Source organism: Entelurus aequoreus, linkage group LG05 (genome assembly GCF_033978785.1).
Source record: "Entelurus aequoreus isolate RoL-2023_Sb linkage group LG05, RoL_Eaeq_v1.1, whole genome shotgun sequence".
Classification (NCBI taxonomy): Eukaryota; Metazoa; Chordata; class Actinopteri; order Syngnathiformes; family Syngnathidae; genus Entelurus; species Entelurus aequoreus.
Genome location: NC_084735.1, coordinates 68,894,490 through 68,911,287, shown reverse-complemented (window position 1 = coordinate 68,911,287; position 16,798 = coordinate 68,894,490). Strand labels below are relative to the sequence as shown.

The following is a 16,798-nucleotide window of genomic DNA, read 5'->3' as shown; positions in this document are numbered from 1 at the left end:
CAAGCGGTAGAAAATGGATGGATGGATGTTCTGCCCATTCGGACAGAACTAGGAATGTGTATCGAATTCGGTACTTTGATAGGCACAATCTGAATTCTGTCTGTACTATAAGGTATCATTTCACATAAAATCTACCTTTATTGGATGTGACGTCACGTCCGGTTGTAGACAAAGCCAGCCAGTGGCGCAATCCATGATTTTGATCTTGGAAGGAAACAAGCTCTCAAGAGCACTCAAAACGGACTCAGTCGGAATCCCTCTAGGTAATGTTACCATTTTTAATGCCAACAAAGGAAGTATGCCTGATAGAAAACATGAACATACAGTAAGGCTCCACTTTTCAAAATGCGCTAGCTCCATGCTAATTTACATTGAATTTGCTGTATACATGCTACTGATTAGCATTAGCGATGTTACATGGCGATTTAAGCACAGCCAAATTTGGTAATAAAAACTACAACTAAGATGCACGTTACAATCAAACTTCTGTGGTGTAATAAATGCATACAATATGAACACTTTTAAGGGCGCAACAAAAGATGAGATTCAGTTTAATGGCAAAGACTACTTCCTGCCTGGGCAACACACTGTAGCCTATATGCTACTGCCATCTAATGTCTTTGATTTCCAAGTGCATGAAAAGTCTGCTATATAACACTTGCAAATGATGCTCAGAAGTGTAAGAAATTAAACAAATTGCTATTCTTGTGTACTGAGATTGATTCGAAGGTACCCTGAATTGGTACTATATTAATTCAATCGTGAAAGGTACTCATTCCTAACACCAACATTTAGTGGGTTTGTTGTTTGCATTTGGCCTTTTTCTCTTTTATGGTTATCATCACATTGTTCCCTTTGCCATCAGAGGTGGCGTTACAGTATGTACTACTTTTACAAACCTAAAAAACCCAAAGCAATGGCAAAATACGGTGACAGAGTTAATCCCTTTTTTCCAACAAATTCGAATAGGACAGGGAGTGTATTTCCAATTAGAACTCAAGCGCCTCTGGTCCAAAGCCTTTCTGTCCCTCTCTTTATAGATATTATTAGCAGAGCACACTGTCATTTGAAGGATATGTATTTTTTTGCAGAGCGCCTGCAGCTGTGACTTTGACTTCATGCAGAGTGACACTGCAGCTTGAGGAAAATGTGTGTGCTCTTTCTTCTGTTCTTTTTTTTTCCAGTTTCTGCATCTTTAATCCAGTTTTCCTTGTAAATATGGCGTACATTTGATAGTATTGGTGCACACCACCTATCCGTCCACTTTACTGCTGCTATGTCCTCACCAATTGTCCCTTATCCATGAACCTTGAAAATGATCGTTTTTAAATAATGTCGCACACCTACATGGGGTGCCATTTTTTTTTTACTTTTCTTTAGTCACCACAGAGCTTTTGTCTACCATATAATATAATGATTCATCATCATTAGTGGTTTTTGGCTCTTTTGTATGCGAAGATGACGTACTGTATCTAGCAAACTGATGGCTCAGCCTTCATGCCACACACTGCACAGTGCACGCACACACTCTCCAGCTGAAAGGAGGCTCTGTGCGAGTGGAAACAATTTGTAGAAGGCAAATGTCATATAGATGTGCTATGCTAACCTCTCCAAAGAGCCATGAGAAATGTGCCTTGAGCAGAGGAAGGACAGAGAAAGATTGTCTACACGAGGGAGGAAAAAGACCGCAGAGCTTTGCCTGTGTGTGTTTTCCTTTAAGAGTGTTGCCGCTGTTATCTCTGAACTCCAGATGTTTTCTCAGCTATTTGTCGGCCCGTGTTTGAGCTTGTGTTCGTTTGCAAACATGGAAGCTATTTAGCACTTAACCACCATTTGCTTTCTCAGTTGACAACTAGAGTAAATATACATACTGTATATAAGTGTTTGTCTCTGTCAAACTCCAAGGCAAATCTCTTTCTCCCCTTGTTTGTGGACTTGTGTCTGCTGTTTGTGTGCGTGCAAGCAAGGCCGTGGTCAGCACAAATAGAAGGTTACATGACAAATGCACCGCCCGAGCTCAGCAGCCCAAGCCAAGCCCCTGCAGAACATCATCGTCATGTCTAAGTTGTTTGTCCTCATCACGAATGGTGTGCTCATGCAACATACTCATGCCATCTTGGATACTTGGAGTAAATTCAGTTGTTAAAAACAACTTTTTATTGTTATTAGAATTTTTCCAAAAAGGTCCCAGCGCCCCCCGCAACCCTGAAGGGAATAAGGGGTAGAAAATGGATGGATGGAAGGTCCCAAACTCACTGAGTTGGCAGGAAATAAACATTTTTTATTAGAGTTCCATACAATACCCTTAATCAACCTTTCAGATTTTTAAACAGTTATTATTGTTTAAAGATTGATATTTATCTTATCAGAATAATAACAATATAACCTGCTACCCAAGAATATACAACAATTCTTCTCAAAAAAAGAGGAGAAATATAATCTTAGAGAAAAACGTAATTTAAAACATTTGTATGCACGTACAACACTTAAAACCTTCAGTATATCAGTATGTGGAATTAAATTATGGAATGGATTAAGCAAAGCAATCAAACAATGTACTAATATGATCCACTTCAAGAAACTCTTCAAACTTAAAGTTTACAAAGTACAAAGAAGAAGAACCATGACAAACATTCTCAATTTATTTCATCCATCCATTCATTAATTCTTAAAGTAATCTTACTTATCTCATCATATGAAATATGACTTCACCAATTATTATTATTAAATTCTTACTATTATTTATTTATTTATTTTTATTGTGATTACTTATGGAGTTTATTGTGAATAAATTGTGAACAGGAAGTGAACAAAAAGTTTTAGCAACTGTTATGTAAAGAAAAGGGGTAGTATTAAATAAGCTCTGCTTCTTCCTACTCCTTTCCGAACATGTTGAAAAGAGAAACTGGAAATTGTGATGTATCATGTTGTATGCTTGCATGTTCGAAATAAACTCAAACTCAAACTCAATATATAATACAATATATTCGGTAATTGTGCTAGGGCTGCAGTGATTCATTTGATAAGCTTAGATTTGTATTCTGTTGCTTCATTTAATTGCTTAAAAGGGAACTGCACTTTTTTTTCTAATTGTGCCTATCAATCACAATCTCTATGTAAGACACAAACACATATGTTCATTCTACACATACATATCTTCTAATTTGTAATATACAGCAAGTATGAGGTAGCTAACAATGCAGTTAATGTGAGTACTCTATTGCACCCATAAAGCCCTCTAAAAACACCCCAAAACCGCCACAATACCCCATGTATATCTCGTGATCTGAATATTAACCAAGTATTAACAACGTTGTTATTATAAGAGCCAACACTCAGGAACTTATTTTAGTGGTGCATTGATCACAGAGGTAACTAGCTTATGCAGCTATTGACATAATGAGCTGGTAAGCTTCTGTATTGTCTCGGAGTTGGTAAAAGTTCATTCTGGATTATAAAACATGCCTCTCACTTGTATAATAGAAGGTTGTTGCCATAAACCGAGAATTTAGTCAACTTTGACATTCAACTTAAACCCGGAGATGGTGAGAAAGACGCGAAAAGATGCTCGTTTGCGCCTACCTTTTTTTGTTTAATGTTTTTTTAAACCTGCGTTAAGATAATAATTAATTCTTCATCTAAACGGGAAGATATGAACGGGCCATCAGTCAGCATCCCACTGAGAGCAGACATTGTTTTAAAATGTTCGTAATTTGTAGTCTGTATATCTTGTTTAGCAATTTAGCAGTACTGCTATATGATGCTTAGCGTTTCGTTAGAGATGGATCTGCTTATCATTCAGCTTCTAAAACCTGGAGATCATCTTCCTTATACTCAGGCTTAAAAATATAAGGTTCTCAATCATTTATTTGTCCAAAAGTAGTAGTCGTTGGCTCTCACTAAGTCTGCCATTATTAGTAATAATTGTATTTTGTTGAAGTAAATATATTACAAACTGTTGTATATACTAATTCGTAGATGTTATTTTATTATATAAAAAGGTCAGTAAATGCTTTTATATAATTGTAAATGCTTTGAAGTGGGAAAGGGGTAGGATTAAATAAGCTTTGCTTCTTCCTACTCCTTTTCGGGCATGATGTAAATGAAATGATATGAAATTGTGTGATGTATTATGATGTAAATGTGTTCATGTTCGAAATAAACTAAAAGAAAGAAAAAGAAAATAGCGAACGTTGTGATGCGTCTGTAAAATGAATGCCTGCCTAAGGCTTAAAATGACCAAAATATGGTAAATAGAACATGCGGTCAAACTAAACATTTTAGCAGGGTAATGCCAACAATCTGTCCAGATTCCCGATGAAAATATTGCTGCGTAAGTTTACAAATACAATTGGCTAATCGCCATCAGTAAAATGTGGCATAATTACTAAGTAAACCATCTTGCAAGAAGCATAAACAAGAGAAACCTACAGCGTAGGACTCGTCGATTGCCATTTGAAGTTCCTTGGAGTAAGATTCGGATTCGGCTGCGTATCTGGCAACCTCAGTCATGGAGAGTGGGAAGGGACTACAGAATTTTGACCGTGATTGCAGTACTATTTTTGGCCACATTACTATATACAGCACCTATCTGCATTGCGGCTATAAAATGTGTTATATCCAATTACTCCAATAATTGAACAAACTAATCAATAAATTGCTCAATTACAAAAATAATCGATAGCCGTAGCCCTAAATTGAGCAATTCAAAACATGTATCAGAAAATATATATTTTTTCATCCTCAGAATATCCCATACAAATTTTGGGGCAGGGGGAATTAAAAAATTTGCAAGTTTAAAAAAAAACTTGGAGATTCTTGCTGAGACATTTTCTTTATCGCTATTAAGGATGATCATTTGACTTAACCCGCTTGTTTAATAATTTTACAAAATTAACAATTAATTGTTTTTATTGTTATTAAAACACAATACATTTTATTGAATTTATTCAGTTATTTTATTTTAACCAATTATACCAAGTTCCTGTTTGGATGCCAGTTTCGTATTGATCATTATAATTCTGCAAAGAAGAGTATTTCCCCCATTTCTGTTTTACTTCTTTCGACAGCAAACTGTTTAAACCAACAACGCTTCTAGTGGTTGTTGCAAAGTACTGTACTCCGTTCCCCCTCAAATGCTTCAAAATGCATTTAACCAACAGTTCAAGCTACAATCAATTTTAAGAATCGATTATCTCGTGTATCATTATTTCTTTCCTCTGAGTGTTTGCCATATTGCAAGGTGTCTGCGTCCAATTTGACTTAAGTTAATGTCACCAGATTTGGTTATTTGCCCAATACTTAAAAATAACATGCACTTATATATGTTTGTATTTTCCCAGTGTTGTCTCTGTGTCCACCCTGAGTGCTGTAGAGTAGATGAATTTAAGCACCGTGCATTTCCTGCTGTTATGTGTAAAGGACACGTTCCATCATGCTGCTCTTTGATAGCATCTTCCTGACTTTTACTGCTAACAGGGTGCTTGTTTTAACCTTGGCGAAAATGTTTTCTTTGCATATCTTCCGGACAAGTGGCTCCTTTCCCGTTATTATAGAGATTACAAGGCTTCCTGACTAAAATTGCTTGTTGGTAGATCAGCACAATGTATCCCACCTGAGATCATTGCCATTTACTTTTGTCATGGGGAGGATGAGGGAGGTTTTTGAACGTTGGCTACATCATCAGATGATTCCATCCTCATTCTCAATGGAACAAAAATGACGCCCAGGACTCATTTCCACCCTGCTTTCATTCTGTCAGGCAGGAAGAACATCCTGCTCTTTCTCTCACCTTCACACAAATGTTAGAGCGGGTCATTGGCAGGATATTACAGGATTTTTTTTTTGTGATTTTGTGAAGATACCACATTCCTTTTAGGCAATGTGTGTTGTTTTTTTCTGTGAGACGCGGAGGAGGGGACAGCACTTGGGTGGCAGATGGGCTGTGTTGGAATGTGTTGGAAATTGCTTGACTTGGCAGGAAAAAGCATTTCACATTTGTTGAACGGCACTCAGAAGAAGCGGGAAAATGCTGGTTTGAATATTATCACGAAAGGATTCGGGCCAATAAAAAAAAATGTACAATGCTATATACGCAACACTGCATCATTGCAATTTTGTGGCTTCTTTTGAGTTGTTCTGTCTATTTCCATTCTATAAACTGGTGGTTATCATAATCAATGCGATGTGTTCCTCCTACAAGTTATTAATAAGACATGTCTACTTAGCATTCCTGTGTCTGTGATCTTTGACTTTGTGGATTATGTTAGGTTGGATTTTGCTGATTTTGTTTATCCGAGGTGGAATGTATCAATAATAACTAGTAGGAGGGAATGACCCATTAAGGCTTAGGATATTATACAACTTTGACTTTGGGGATTATTTTGAGTTGTTTTGGTGATTTCTATTACGCAAAGTGGCAGGTATTATTAACAATTTGTAGGAGGGAATGATGCATCTGAGATATTTTACGACATATCCAGTGATGGGCAAGCTATTTGGAAACTGTAGCAAGCTAAGCTACAAGTTACTCTCGATTAAATGTAGCTAAGCTATAGGGGAAGCTATCCCCGGAGAATTGTATCAAGCTACAATACAAGCTACACGGCAAAAGTAGCTTGCTACGTCAAAGCTACATTTAACGACATTTATATCTATGGGCCTACATGTATAATATCAATGTTAATGTAACTGAGAGTGTACAAATGGAATCAGTAGGGGTCCATTACTATTAACTATCTGTCATTTAGCTGGGGACAACCTACAACTGTATGCATTTATTTAGTTTGCCTTTTTTTTGGCCAGCCCCTATAATTGCATTCATTTTATTCATCTATATCTTGACAACAACAAAAAACAATGACTTGTGTGTTGTTTGGGAACAGTTGGTAATGGTTATGTGCAGTAAAACTTTTCATGAACTCAAGTAACCTTAATATGTGTTCCAAAATTTGTGTTCCACGTCTTCAATGAAGAGAGCAGTTATGATTTTGGTTTGCAGAGTAAAAAACTAAAAACTAAGGTTTTGGGCATTGTTTTCTCTAAACGGATATATTTGTCTAAATATGGCGAAGGACACACATTATTGTGGGTTTCTTGGACGTCGTCTTCATCACTAAAGGAAAAATCTAATCTGCTGGAGATAATTTCTCTGCCATTTTCAAGTATGTTTTTTCTTGTGAGTCGTCAACTTGAAGCGTCCCTCTATCTCTGTCTCCCCCTGTCGTCATGTGGTTTCGATGCATTTGCTTGTGTATCAACAAGCAAACTGTGGTCTTTGGCTTTGTGGCTTATTTTATGTTGATTTCTATCATGTGAGGTGGCGATTATCAATCATCAGGAGGAGCGATCGCATTCACTACACAATATGTCATTGTTGCACGCCTGTGCATGTTTTGACTCTCGCTCCTTTTTAAGTCGTTTTGGCAATTTCTATTAGTATACACGTTGGGGGTATTCAATAATAACTAATCACATTGATTATAAGACATATCTGCAAGAGCAAACAGCTTACAGTATTTCAGGTGGTTTTGGAATAATTGCTCATATGCACATTTGGCAGTTTCATGCAAATCCATCCATTACTTTACCTGCTTACTAACAAACCAATAAAGTGTAGGTTGTAAAGAAAACAAATGATGGAAAAATCATCAACTGTGTGCTGTTTTTCCCTTCAAGTGGAGAACGAGAGCCACTGCGACTTTGTCAAACTCCGAGAGATGCTGATCCGAGTCAACATGGAGGATCTGAGGGAGCAGACCCACGCCCGTCACTACGAGCTGTACCGCCGCTGTAAACTGGAGGAAATGGGCTTCAAAGACACGGACCCAGACAGCCAGCCCTTTAGGTACCAAGGAGAGGAGGAAGAAAGGCTGCAAAATGGTTGCACGCTATCAACCATTTCATTTATCTCATTTGCAGTCTCCAGGAGACTTACGAGGCCAAGAGGAAAGAGTTTTTGGGAGACTTGCAGCGTAAAGAGGAAGAAATGCGACAGATGTTTGTCAATAAAGTCAAGGAGACGGAAGCAGAGCTGAAAGAAAAGGAGAGAGAGGTAAGTGTCTACTGTCAAGTTGCACAAAACTTATAAAATCATATAATGTATTGCCTTAAACTTATTAATTCATCCATTCTTTTTCCTACCACTTGACCCTCTCGTTAAGTGACCTTAATAAGCTATTCGCCCTTCTCAGTTTCATAGCTCTTGGTGCATTTTGGGGTTTTGAATAAATAATCTAAGCTCTGTGATTAATTGTGGGCTTTTAGTTTCATATTAGTTTCATTAATTTGTGTCTGTTGTACTTATTATTAATTCAGTGAGTTTTATGTCGATTTTTGTTAGTTTTTTCATAGTAAGTTACAGAAAATGTGAACAAAACTATAGAGACACACCATGTTGTTTTAATTGATCAGGGGTTAATTCGTTCTGATTGTTCATTCTTCATCTTATTGAGACGTTTTGGACGTTTCTACACCGGGAATAGTTTTGGGAAGACATGTTTTGACCCTAAAAGACATTGTTGTGTGATATTGGCGTGAAAGAAAAACCCTGATGTCAACCTTGTTAAATATGTATTAGACTTGCTAGAGCTTCAAATACTCTTGAATATGGATGAAATTACCACAGAAATACACCGAAATGTTGGTAAAGTTGCATGTTTTCCTTCTTTTTCACTTTGTTTAGTAGTGTCCTAATACATAGGCATCATAATACAAACAATACCAGTCAAACATACTTTCTCATGTTATTCAAAACCTTGACTAGTACTGTGTACACTTCATAAAAATTTGTAAAACTATAATCTATTATGAATATCATTAGTTTTAACGTGAACTGTCGTCATCGCCACACTCATCACTTGTCTTTGGGCAGTTGCATGACAAGTTCGAGCAGCTGAAGCGTATGCACCAGGACGAAAAGAGGAAAGTGGAGGAGAAGCGACGCGACCTGGAGGATGAGATGAACACCTTCAACAGGAAGAAGGTGGCTGCCGAGACGCTGTCCTTATCTCAGCCGCTCAAGAAAGACAAGGACAAGAAAAAGTAAGCAACTTTTTAACACGTCCCCTATCGTCTCATCCCCTCTTGTCTTCTTGCTTCAGAACGCTTCTAAGTAGGTTGGCAACTCATGAAGTCACAACAAAGAGAATGCTGAGGGATGGATATTAAAAATTATGGATTTTTCTCATTTAATACACACGGTAGTGTGTAAAAATCTTATAATCAATCCAAAACAAAAATAATGCATGAGCAATATTATTATACATAAATATAATATAATAATTATATAACACAAAATCTATAATAATGAAATAACATTACTTTATTAAAATTTGTATTATTGTTTTTTAGTTATTGGTTATTTATTAGAATTATTTTAATGATTTAGGTTATTTTATGTTTAACTGTAATTTTATTTTCAATGTGTTTCTAATTTACTATTACCAATATAATGCAATATCATTAGTATTTAATTTATCATAAATGTATTGTTTTATTTGACTTTTTGTTTTAATTAAGGCAATTAGTTATTGTTATTCATATTTTTTATGATTATATTTAAAAAAAATAGTTTAGATTCTTGGCAACTTTGTATTGGTATTATTTTTTAAACCAAAATGTTTTTATTAACTATTATCAATTACTATGTATTAAAAATACAAAAAATAAAGAATTAATATTATAAAGTAAATAAATATGAAAAATAATTATTTTGTGACTTCTGGTCTTATTTATTTAAGGCAATTGTATTATTATTTACTATTATTATTATTATTATTATCATTGCTATTGCTATTATTATTTTTGTTTATGTTAAAACAATGCAAAACAAAAAATCATTCCATAACATTTAAGTTTTAATAATAATAATAATAATAATAATAATAATAATAATAATAATAATAATAACAACATAATCCTACCTTGGCTTTTGTATAATTTCCTCTAATTTCTTCTGTTTCCTGATTGCATTTTTATACCAAAAATATATTTGGTCATCGTTATAATGTTTTTTAAAAATGGTTTTGCACAGTACATTGTGTATATATTAATATATACATTAAAAACAGTGGACTTTGCAATGAGGTCATGACATTGCCTAAATGCACTTACAAAATCTCTGATAGCGTCCCCTTACTATTCACGGCCACTAGAGGGACTTCTTTCAACGTATGTGGGGATTGCTATGATATGCTGTGATGCATGGTGAAGCATCATAGTCGCCTCCATCTCTCAGCATTCAGTGGTAGTTTGCAGTGTGCCATTTCACACACTGAAGTTTCCATAGAAGGCCAAACGGACCCTGCTTGACATTTCCTGTCCTCTTCCCCTTTCCTTCCTCGCTCTAATAATTGAGAGACACGCAGCACCGAAGCTTTGCACTGTGGAGAAAACAAAGTTCTCTGTTGATGCGTATCGTTGCCGTTAAGATATGTCCGTGTAGAACCACATGACTGGATTTTCTTCTTTGACATACAAATCTATTAGTAGTTTCAGTTTAGCTCAAGTTATCCTCCTCATCAAAACACACGTCATCCCTTTGCTGCACAGCACCTTAAAGCTAGAAATGATTAAGTCATTTATCAACATTAATACCAGACAAGTAAATATACATTATGGTGTTTACTTTAGTTTGACACCTCATTTTTATATCACTATGTAATGTAATTTTTCTTGCAAATAGGACATTACCACTAAAATACTTAACAATTTCCAAAAAACTTTGTTGAGGAATGATTTATATTGACACTCAAATATTAAATACCGTAGTCATTTAGCCTATTGTCATGTTTTTTTTTCTTTTTAAGAAAGTAGTAATTTAGGGGATTTTTGACCAGCATTTTCAGAGTAGATCCTTAAAAACCGCAGCGCACTCCTGTCATACAGTATATAGGATTTTTAAATACCATTTTTATAGTACATCCTTAAAAACAGCAGATCACTCTTGTCATACATAAATGTCCACTACCGTTCAAAAGTTTGGGGTCACATTGAAATGTCCTTATTTTTGAAGGAAAAGCACTGTACTTTTCAATGAAGATAACTTTAAACTAGTCTTAACTTTAAAGAAATACACTCTATACATTGCTAATGTGGTAAATGACTATTCTAGCTGCAAATGTCTGGTTTTTGGTGCAATATCTACATAGGTGTATAGAGGCCCATTTCCAGCAACTATCACTCCAGTGTTCTAATGGTACAATGTGTTTGCTCATTGGCTCAGAAGGCTAATTGATGATTATAAAACCCTTGTGCAATCATGTTCACACATCTGAAAACAGTTTAGCTCGTTACAGAAGCTACAAAACTGACCTTCCTTTGAGCAGATTGAGCATCACATTTGTGGAGTCAATTAAACGCTCAAAATGGCCAGAAAAAGAGAACTTTCATCTGAAACTCGACAGTCTATTCTTGTTCTTAGAAATGAAGGCTATTCCACAAAATTGTTTGGGTGACCCCAAACTTTTGAACGGTAGTGTATGTAGGGTCTTTTACTTGTCATTTGGCAGTAGAACCTTAAAAAAAGCAGGGATTGCATATGGAGGATCTTTGACCAGCATTTTGAGAGTAGATTCTTAAAAACAGCAAGGCGCTCCTATCATACAGTGTATTGGACGGTTTGACTGTAAACAAATCTCGTTGTACTTTTTAAGTGCAAAGATGAATAAATCATCTTGTATTGAATCTAGGATTTTTAATAACATTTTTGTAGTAGATCCTTAAAAAGCAGCACAGCATACATACATGCATACATACTGTCTGATTTTTCTTTTGAATAAGATTTTTGTGGTAGATTCTTAAAAACAGCAGTGATTGCTGTCATATAGAGGATCTTTGGCCAGCATTTTGACAGTAGATCCTTAAAAACAGCACGGTGCTTTTGTCATACAGTATGTAGGATTTTTTCAATAATATTTTTGTAGTCAATCCTTTAACACGGCAGGGATTGAAGTCATTTAGAGGAAACTGACTGTTTTTGCAGTAGGTATCCTATAAACAGTAATGCACTCCTAAGTAAGGCTGCAGCTAACAATTATTTTCCTATCGATTAATCTATAGATTATTTTTTTCGATTAATCGGTTAATCTATAGATTATTTTTTCGATTCATCTATAGATTATTTTTCCTTTTACCGATTATTTTTTATTTTATTTTATTTAAAATTAAGATGAAAAAATAAAAGTAGGCCAGTTTTTTCAAAAGGCATGGCTTTTATTTACAAAAAAAAAAATATGGCCACTCAGTCAACAATGACAACAACATGACAAAATATTCTGTAACAATGTAAACATTTAAAACTTTTAACATTTAACAAAATTAAAAGTAGCTTATTTGCTTTTTAATGTGCAAATATAAAAGTAAACATCCAGTGCAAATCTTAATATTCTGCAATAGTATAAGCATTTCAAAAGTAAAAGTATTGCTTATTTGCTAAAATGTGCAAAAATAAAGATAAACATCCAATACAAAAAAGTGCCAATCTAAATATTCTGGAGCACTGTAAACATTAAGTATTGCTTTTAAAATGTGCAAAATAAACATCCAGTCCAACACAGTACACAATAACCAATTCTACTCATTCCAGTGAGTGACTAACAGTTGTAATGAAGAAAGGTTAGCATGTCTACATGCTCTGGTTCTTTTCTTGTTTACAATATTCCCAGCAGCTGAAAATAGGCGCTCAGAAGGGGTCGATGTGGCTGGAACTGAGAGGTAATTAGCCTTCACCTCAAACCAGGACTGCGAGTGAGCTGAGCTGCAGTTTAAGTTTCTAGAAGGTCAACGGGCTCATAGTGATGTTACTAGTAGTTGACTGGGAGGTGTTTATTATCATTTGGGGAGACTCCGCTGCCTGATGCTCACCTGCTAAACACCTATCTGCTCCACGCTGAAGCGCTGACTACATGCGCTCTGAATACGCACTGCTGATTGGCTGATGATGCTTCGTGTGTACCAATCAGATGGTTGTGTGGGTGGGACAATGCTGCGTGCTGAGACAGAGGCAGAGGAGCAAAGCAACTTGTTAAGACTTTAGCAGCTAAAGTTAGCTTCAGCTTAGAAACTCGTTCGGTACACCCCCGTACCGAACCGAAAGCCCCGTACCGAAACGGTTCAATACAAAACACATAACGTTACACCCCTAGCAGATACAAATGACACATTCATGTTTTTGTGTAATGATGACAACGTATGCTAACGCGGACGATTGACTAGTTGATGGTTGATGGTTTTCTTTTCAAATGTTCGTTCATAGCCGTTGTGCTGCTATGATAGGCCATTTCCGCTCGACACAGTGTGCATACAACAACATTATTAGGCTGTGTATTGAAATACTCCCACACTTTTGGCGTGCGTTTTTCCCCTCGCTCGCACAGTCTGCTTTGCGCTCCGCCATGACGGTAGTGTGACGTAAATATGCGACGCGTCGACGCACAAAAACAGCGTCGACGTATTTACGTAACCGATGACGTCGACTATGTCGACGCGTCGTTTCAGCCTCACTCCTAAGGATCTTCTACTATGAAGGATCTTCGATTAGATCCTTAAAAAACAGCAGGGGATTCCTGTCATTTAAGGATCTTTGGCCAGCATTTTAAGAGTATACCTTTAAAATCACAAGTGCCCCTGTCATATGGAAGATATTAAAATTGTGTGTTTGCAGTAGGTCCTTGACAAACAGCAGTGCGCCGCTGTCTTACAATATATAGGATCTTTGACTAGTAATTTTTCAGTTGATCCTTAAATACAAACGTGGGATTCCTGTCACTTCCAGGATCTTGGACTGACATTATGTCTGTAAGTAAGTCCATAAAAAAAAGCAGGACACTCCTGAGAATCTTTGACTCGCGTTTTTAAGGTAAGTTCATAAAAACAGTCGGGTGCTTCCGTCACATAGAAGATCTTTGATTAGCCTTTAGTTGTTCTTTCTTTCTGTTTAGCGGCAAAATAAATAAATATATATTAGTGTGAACCTGGGTGAATGTTCATGAATGGTTTGTAGCGTTCTAACCTACTACTCCTTTTACAGTGTCATTCAAAAGTGAGCACTATTATGGTTCTTTTAAATATACTTCCTTTACAGAATCTGAGCAGGCGTACCTAATGTTTTGTCCATCAGGTGTATAATGTTGGGGGAAACTAGAGGTGCTGTTGACCCGCTTGTAGCTTACCTAAGCAATGAACGCTTTAGTTTATCTTTAGATGAGATTTGTCTAATCTGTGCTAATGAATAGCAAGTAGTGCCTTATAATGACTTAGCATGTGGCTCTCTCTAGTGGCTGATCATAGGCAACAACACTAACTTCCATTTTCATTTCCTCCCCCCCCACTCCTCTGATTTTTATTTTCCTGTCTAATTAAATGTGTTATTATTTACATTCTTTCATTGTCTTGTTTTTTTTCCAGTTAATTTATGGCCGCTGTTTTCCCTCCCATGCATGACCACGGATTATCCTCCATCACACAACAACAACACATGTTTTTTGTGTTTTTGACATTCCATCTTGACATTGTGCACATGGACCGATGATGAAGCCACACAATGGTGAGAGAAAACGTTCACTTTGACAACAATGGCCATCGTTTATTCATTCAGGATCATTAATTTTCTTTTTTTAATTATTATTGTTTCGGAGACTTGTATATGTTTATTTTTCTAGTGTGTGATTTTTCCATCAACACACCTGCGATTTAAAGCCACTAATGAACAGTCACCTTAAGGCTGTTTGGTACTGCAGTGTAACAATTTAGGCTGTGCTTATTGTTATTATTGTCCTTATAATTCAATGTTTGTGAATATTGTTAGGGCCTACACCACCTTACTATGCAATAGTGTTATAATGTAAGAAGTCTATAGTGATGTCATGGAAACTTTATTGTAAACAGCAGAGAAAGCCAGTGCACGCACACACACACACACACACACACACACACACACACACACACACACACACACACACACACACACACACACACACACACACACACACACACACACACACACACACACACATTCAGGAAAAACCTAAAAGCCTCAGCTTGCCAAAGAACGAGAGCAGCTGTGTTTACTGTTGTTGGAAATAAACCGAGGGGGAAAAAAACAAAACTGCACACATCCGTCCCACAATGTTGTGTGTCTCTGCCGAAACAAGCGAAGACGTTGTGCTGTTTTGTGTGACGGAAAAGATTAGTGTGTGTCGCCAGCGCTGTCTTTTGTGTACAGTATGTATGTTAACAGCACCTGCAGCTGCACGTTCTAATACAAGTACCCACCCGCCATGTTTTTGTACACTTCCCGACGGATAAACATGTGCAGTCATGGGTCATTTCATTAGGTACATCTAAGTACATTTGTTCTGGATGTGTTTAAAGGTCTTTGCAATGCGCTTTTGTGTTACCAACAAATGTTTTCTGCAGAGATACATACTATTAAAATGGCAATTACACTGAAAGTGAATAAATAAAAAAATTGCTAAAAATAATTAGAAATAAAGAAAATACATCATTTTATACAAAATAAAACCACTAAAAGAAGAACAACAACATACCAGAGGTACTCTGCTTCATACCAAGAATTGTTCATATTTCGTACCTTTTTGCTAAAAATTAATATATTGCATGGCAGCTCCCGCCATCAGTGTGGAAATAGTGTCAAAGCGCTTTGAGTACCTTGAAGGTAGAAAAGCGCTATACAAGTATAACCCATTTATCATTTATCAAAAAGGTTATGCAAAATATTAGAATCATCTCAACTTGAGTATATTTTTATGTAAAAAAAAAGTTTTTGCTACAGTTAAATAAAATAAGACGCAATTATTTTAATATTTTATTTACTTTAATTAATTTTACAATGCAGGTTATTTAAAAAAAAAGCATGGGGCTGGTTATATGTATTAATTTTGAATTCTAGTTAATTATAATTGTTAACTAGTTTCGTACATGTTAAGTACAGTGCTGGTTAACAATATTTAAAATTAGGTTTAATAAATTATTTTAATTAACTAATTTCTATGCATTTAATTGTAATGTTTTGTTTAAATAAATAAATGATAAATGGGTTATACTTGTATAGCGCTTTTCTACCTTCAAGGTACTCAAAGCGCTTTGACACTATTTCCACATTCACACACTGATGGCGGGAGCTGCCATGCAAGGCGCTAACCAGCAGCTATCAGGAGCAAGGGTGAAGTGTCTTGCCCAAGGACACAACGGACGTGACTAGGATGGTAGAAGGTGGGGACTGAACCCCAGTAACCAGCAACCCTCCGATTGCTGGCACGGCCACTCTACCAACTTCGCCACGCCGTCCGACAGTTATTCAATGTACATAATATTACGTTATGCTGTCAGATATATTAAGTGTACCTAATGGTAGGGCCAGTTTATTTAAAATATACAAAGGACAGTGGATGTACTCAACTGCAGAGTATTTGTAAAAAAAAAAGTGTATTCTGTTTTACATTGCAGAAATTAATTGGTTAAATGTTTTTAAACATTTTATAACATTTCTTGGTTTTTAGAATTGAACTGTGGAATTAAATACTCCCATGATCCCTTCACAGCCCCATGTTGTTGAGAACTTAAAAAAAAAAAAAAAATACACAAAACACGGACTCTTGAGGTCAGTTTTATTTCTGTGATGTAGACCTAAATAAAGATACAGTAGCTGCCTGCAGGATGTGAGGAACATTTTTCCAACGGATGACTCGTTGCAACTTCACATTAATAAGAATGAATGAAATCATCAGTAAACAATAGAAATGTATTTTGTAGGTAACACAATGACAAGATAGGAAGG

General features: G+C 36.1%; 1 protein-coding gene across 6 annotated transcripts in view; it reads left to right on the top strand.

Annotated features, from left to right (window-relative positions):
- septin8a (septin 8a) overlaps positions 1-16,798 on the top strand; it is a 68,543-nt gene that overhangs the window by 44,648 nt on the left and 7,097 nt on the right. For 5 of the 6 annotated variants that reach the window (XM_062048731.1, XM_062048733.1, XM_062048732.1 and 2 more), the window contains 3 exons: positions 7,678-7,846; positions 7,921-8,053; positions 8,873-9,042. In XM_062048731.1, coding sequence (XP_061904715.1) covers positions 7,678-7,846; positions 7,921-8,053; positions 8,873-9,042 — 472 coding nt within the window. Of the gene's footprint in view, positions 1-7,677; positions 7,847-7,920; positions 8,054-8,872; positions 9,043-14,406; positions 14,996-16,798 lie in introns of those variants that run through there. The other variant, XM_062048736.1, reaches the window with a different exon arrangement.